At 36.3% G+C, this 6,178-nt stretch overlaps 1 protein-coding gene across 1 annotated transcript; it reads left to right on the top strand.

Annotated features, from left to right (window-relative positions):
- Positions 1-1,588: 1,588 nt before the first annotated feature.
- LOC310641347 (olfactory receptor 5AR1-like) lies at positions 1,589-2,542 on the top strand (the record flags this gene model as incomplete). The annotated part of the gene is made up of 1 exon (XM_083364320.1): positions 1,589-2,542. The coding sequence occupies one exon, from the start codon at positions 1,589-1,591 to the stop codon at positions 2,540-2,542; it is 954 nt and encodes a 317-aa protein (XP_083220446.1).
- Between the last annotated feature and the right edge of the window lie 3,636 nt (positions 2,543-6,178).

The raw sequence follows: 6,178 nt of genomic DNA on the forward strand, positions 1-6,178 counted from the left end.
TTAAGATCAAGATTTCTTCTGAACTCATGTTAAGATACTAAAACAACAACTTATTGAATATTAAATGATGTATTCTGCTGTACTGTGCTAAAAGGGATTATTTTCTAGTAATATAATAGAAAAAGAAAGAGATGAATCAATTGTAAAGATCCCTTCAACAAAGAGTGCCATGATGAAGTGGGGTTATACAGGACCCTATGTTAGAGAGATAAAGTGAGGTGTGTGCTGCAGTGGAACATTGTGTACAGTTCGCTTCTATGCTGTGGTGTGTCCAGTCTTTGAAAAGCAAAAGGAAGTCTCACAGTTACAGTGGTCTTGTGCTTCTCATTTTATCTTTCACAAGTTGGGAAGGGAGGGAAAAGGAGACACTTCCCCACCCCCCAAATGGTGACAGGTTATTCCCACTTTCTAACTGGAGATTTTTCTATGACATCTGTTTAGAATTACTAAACTATCATGAGATAGTTTAGCAACTCAGCCAGTTAGTTCATTCTTCTTCTTACCATTTAAGCAGGAGATGTAGGCAGCTCCCCCTTTACAATTATCTAAATGGTTCTGTTAATTTTGGATGCTGCCATACAGGTCTCATGAATGAAACCGACCTACAAATATTTTAGTACATAGTAAATTATTAAAACCTCTTATTTGACTCTGGATTTGAGCCAGAATGAAGGACTTCAAATAAGAGACTCTAGTAATCTGTATATTAAAATATTTGTAACTTACGTTTGTGAGAAAGAATTAATATATAGACAACTACATCAGATGAGAAGTTATTGTACTCAGCTTAGGTGTTTTCAGATGAAATTATTTCTGTCCGTATTTGGGACCATATAAAAATCAGTAGTGCTTTCAACGTATGCAAAAGACACCCCAGAATCAGAAGGATAGCAATGATATTCAATGAAAATAGTTTTAAAAATTTATAATCTACAAATATGACAGTCAAATGCATTAAGTGAAACAAGAAATATGACAGTGTTTGGAATCTACCAATACCCTGAAAGCAGGTGACTTTATTTATTTATTTTTAATTCAGAGGCTATCAGCAACTCAATATTATATTTGTAACATTCATTCCATCATAGATTTTTTATAATAATAGTCACACAATTATTAATATGAATTCTCACATGCAATGCCTCAGCAAATGAAATAAATATTAGAATAGCTGCCCTGCTTTGTATTCTTTTTAATGCAAATTTAAATGATTATTTAGATTAGGCATGTCCAATATTTTGGCTTGCCTGGGCCACATTGAATGAAGAGGATTTGTCTTGTGCCACATTCAAAGTTTATAATATAGTTAATCTATATAAATAACAAATCTCCTTTATTTTGGGGTTTTTTTGTGGTGCTGCATTACTAGCTCTCCAGGGCCACACGTGGCTCCTGGGACATGGGTTGGACATGCCTGATTTAGACGAATAAAGTGGAAATGTCCTCGTGGTTATTTTTTTTTTATAGAGAAGCCAAGTTAGATAGAACTCTAAAGAAAGCAAATCTTCTTTCCTTCCTTTGATAGATTAAAAAAAAGACATTTCAGATTCAGCTAATATTCTGAACCCAGCACCCATTGAGAAAGATCATGGATAAAGGAAATGATTCTGTCATTACTGAATTTATTCTTCAGGGATTCACAGACAATCCCAAAATGCAGCTTGTTCTTTTTTTTATTTTCCTCTCAATTTATGTCATTGCTGTGTTAGGGAATGTTGGGATGATTCTATTGATATGCACTAGTACCCAACTTCACAAACCCATGTATTACTTCCTGGGCAACCTCTCCTTTGTTGACCTCTGCTGTTCCTCAACCATTGCTCCTAGAATGCTGATTGATTTATTAAGTGAAACTAAAAGGATTTCTTTCAATGCCTGTGCTACACAGCTCTTTTTCTATGTGTTTTTTGTAGACATAGAGTGTGTTTTGTTGGCTGTGATGGCCTATGACAGGTATGTGGCTATCTGTAATCCACTTCTGTATTCAGCTAAAATGTCCAAAATGCTCTGCCAACAACTGATTGCTTTTGCATATTGCATAGGCTTAATGGATACAATAGTATACACTTCCTCTACATTCCTACTCACATTCTGCAGGTCAAATCTCATTAATCATTTCTTCTGTGACATGCCTCCACTGTTTGTACTCTCCTGTTCTGACACCTATTTGAATGAGCTTGTGCTACTTATCCTTGATGGCTTCATTGAAGCATGCAGCATTTGTATGAGTCTTATATCCTATGTTTATATTGTGGTTACAATCTTAAGAATGCACTCGGCTGAGGGTAGGCGCAAGGCATTTTCCACCTGTGCTTCTCACCTGGCAGCTGTTGGGATATTCCACGGGACCATAGTCTTCATGTACATTCGGCCCACCTCCAGCTACTCCATGGACCAAGACAAATGGGCCTCTATGTTCTACACAGTCGTGATCCCCATGCTCAACCCTCTGATCTACAGCCTGAGGAACAAGGAGGTGAAAGATGCTCTGACAAAATCAGTGGGCAATGTATGGACTTTTAAAGGCAGGAAACCCAAATAAATGTAAGGGGCAGCTTCATTCAGTAATAACCTCTGACCTAAAGAAGAATAACATCACTGGGTAAAAGAAATACATTGTGTCATAATGCTTTTATGCTTCTGAATATTATCTCAATAACAATCACAACTTATTTAACATAGTAGACTTAATTAATAATAATCTCAACCCTGTTGAACACCATTTTTTTCAGTTTAATCAGATAAACTTTGTACTTCCAGCTCTTAGCCACTTCCCAGGCTCTTCAGCCACAAACAATGGTAGCATGGCAAGAGTCCAAGAAATGAGAGTTGCTAGTTTCATAAACCAAGATGATTAATTGTATGAATCACAGGATTAAAATCCTGTATAATTTTTGATTGTGGAAAGCCCAAGGCTGAAAGTCTATATCGGCATACAGAGTTCAATACACATAAATTAAAAGTTGTTATTCGTTCTGAATTTATCACATTGCAAGTAGTTTAACATGTAATAAACCAAATATTTCTATCAGATTTTATATTTAACCATAATTTTCATTTTTATGTTTAAAATACCCATATATTTTCTGTGGAAAAAAGGACTACATGTTTAATTAGCCTTGTCCAATCTAAGGCAATATTGATCAGGAGGTATGGGATTTGGAATCCAACATATATGGAGGGATGCTGATCTGAAGAGTTGTATTAAGATGTGTCCAATCAAAATAAATAAAATTGAATATTTTTAAAAATCTGAGTTTCTCCCCCTTAATTTAGGATATTTTTTGTAATTCACCAAGCATAAGAAATCCTGAGCTGGAATAATGAAGTGATTTCTATAAAATTCCTATAGCACTCTATAAATTGCAGAAATTGATAAGGCTATATTAAAAACTGAGAAACAGATAGGAAAAATACATATTAAATATTCAAGCCAACAAGAAAGATTGGAGCATTTTACATTGGAAGAAGAAAACAAGGGGACAGGGTCACAAAAGTGTTTCAAAAATCTTGGGAGAGAAACATTTTTTGCTCTTTTTCATAACACCAGAACTGACGATCTTTCAGTAATAAGAACTTTCAGGCAAATCAATTAAACTACTCCTCTAAATTATGTAATTGATTGCCATCAAAGTATTGAAGATTGTATAAGTTAATAGAGGATAGGGCTGAGAACAGTTATTTGAGAACTTTACCCCCCTCCCCCTCCCCTCGTTCCAGGTAAAAGTCTCAACATCTTCAGGTGAAGACCATGAGTATAATACTTTTTTTTTCTTATGCTACATATTATCTCCTTATAGGCTTGTGTTTGCACTGAAAAGTTACAGCTATTTGATCTTCTCAGGGTCTTATTATGATCAGTTTCTGTCATGTTTGTTTTATTCAGATCTCCACTAGAGTTGGGTAACCAATACGTTTAAATAAAACTATTAATAAATTAGAAATAAATCTCTTACCAAAAATATTACAGATCTCTTTGTTGTTTCATTTCAGAACCTCCTACACCTACATCTTGTGGAAGCTCCATTTTTAATTAGAAGCAGCCAGCAGTCCTGACCAGGGTTCTTAGACAAGAATGGAGTTTCAAAATAGCCAGTAAAAATGGCACTCAGAGCTAAGCCGCAATAGCCATAACAAGGGCAAAGTACATCATGGAGATGTTAACAAGAGAGAAATATGTTATAGAAACATTGGGAGTAGATTCTAGAAGACACTTGGCACACTTCCATTCAAAAGTGGCAGTACTAATGAGCTCACGGTTTTGTTCCCATAATAGTCAACAACACTTCTACCTTTAATATATGAGTGGCCATCATCATCATCATTATCATATTTCTAATGCTTAGTTTGATGCAACATGGTCAATAAAACTAATAAAAGTATGTTAATGTAGGAATCGAATCGAATCGAATCAAATCGAATCGAATCGGATAGGATAGGATAGGATAGGATAGGATAGGATAGGATAGGATAGGATAGGATAGGATAGAATAGAATAGAATAGAATAGAATAGAATAGAATAGAATAGAATAGAATAGAATAGAATAGAATGAGACATTGGAGGCCTTCTAGTACAGCCCCCTGCTCAAGCAGGAATACCTATACCATTTCAGACAAGTGACTGTGTAGTCTCTTCTTAAAAACCTCCAGTGATGGAGCACCCATGATTTCTGAAGGCAAGTTGTTACACTGGTTAATTGCATCTGGTATTGTACCTGGTTTCTTTATTTAGGTTGCAATCTGCCAGTTCCATTGGTCCTACGCCAAGGGACAAGACAGGTTCACCTAATTCTGTGCTGTCTAATTGTTGTTGTTGTCATCGTTTCAAAATTTCACAGGACACTTTCCTAGTCTTCTTTGGAGATACAAAGTTTACATATGTTCCTCTTGGTAGAGGAAAACTACATCAGCTCCTGATTAATAAAATGGGGTTCTGGTCTCTTCATATGGGAAACTTTGATTAGCAGATTTTTTATATACCTTGACTCTATCACTCCAGGATCAAATGCTCACCCCTCTGATCTAATGGCAATGTGAGAGAGGAAAAAAAACCACCTTAGAAATTAGCTAGAAAAGACTAGAGCTCAGCTGGAGGGGACTCTTGTATCCTCCATTCTCAGCCAATCTAGTAAGTCCCAAAAGGGATATGCTGCCTTGATAGCTTTGCTGTGTCTTCTTCAACAGGTCACCCAAAGCTAGGAATAATTCACACCATCTTTTGCTTCTTGAAATGGACCTGGGTTTAATTCTTTGGAAGGTAGCTCTAGTGAGTTTCACAACCTTTTGCAAGACAGCATAAATACCATCAAACTATATCAGCCACTGAGCATCTGATTAATTTTCTTTATGCCGGAACTAAATAGGTAATGGTTTATGCAGGAACCTACTCAGGAACTCCCGAAACAACAAAACTATGCCTTTTTCCATCATTATGGAAAGCACTAGCCTTTTGAAAAACAGCATTGCTTTGTCTGCATCCACAACCCATTTTGAACAAAGGAAATGAATTTGTTTCAAATAGGAACTATTGAAATGACTGCAAAACGAAGCTCACAGTGAGGAGGGGAATACTATATAAATCCAGCTGGGAATCCATGGAATGAGAAATCAGATGGGTACATATGAGAGATTCTGGATAATCAATTTGAACAGTTTGGTAAAGTAGGGCAGACAAGAGCTGCCTATTACTCTCTGGGAGAAACAGTGGGATGAGCAGATAGATGCTGGGTTTTGTACCCTTCCTAGTGAGTCATAGAGATGTTTTTCCTCTAGTGGCCATTTGGGTGAAGATGAGAAAACTAGATGGGTGACTAGTGTGGGTGGATAGACTGAGAATGGGTGTCCGAAAAGGCATGCCAGCAAATGATCTCTATTACATATTTTAGAGGCTTGCTGAATTCAATACACACTTCCTGTACATTCTGATTATCATACTACAAAACTAATATTATTAATCATTTCTTCTGTGATGAGTCTCCACTTCTAATACTCTTCTGTTCTGATATATATATATATTAGCAAGATTGTGTTATTTCCTTTTGTTGGCTTTGTTGAAGCAAGCAGCATTAGTATAATTCTTGTATCCTATGTTTATGTTTTGAGAATGTGCTCCACTGAGGGCAGGCACATTTTTCACCTACACTTTTTACCTGACAGCTCTTGGGATACACCATGGGT

This window comes from Vipera ursinii (assembly GCF_947247035.1).
Source record: "Vipera ursinii genome assembly, chromosome: 1".
NCBI classification, from domain to species: Eukaryota; Metazoa; Chordata; class Lepidosauria; order Squamata; family Viperidae; genus Vipera; species Vipera ursinii.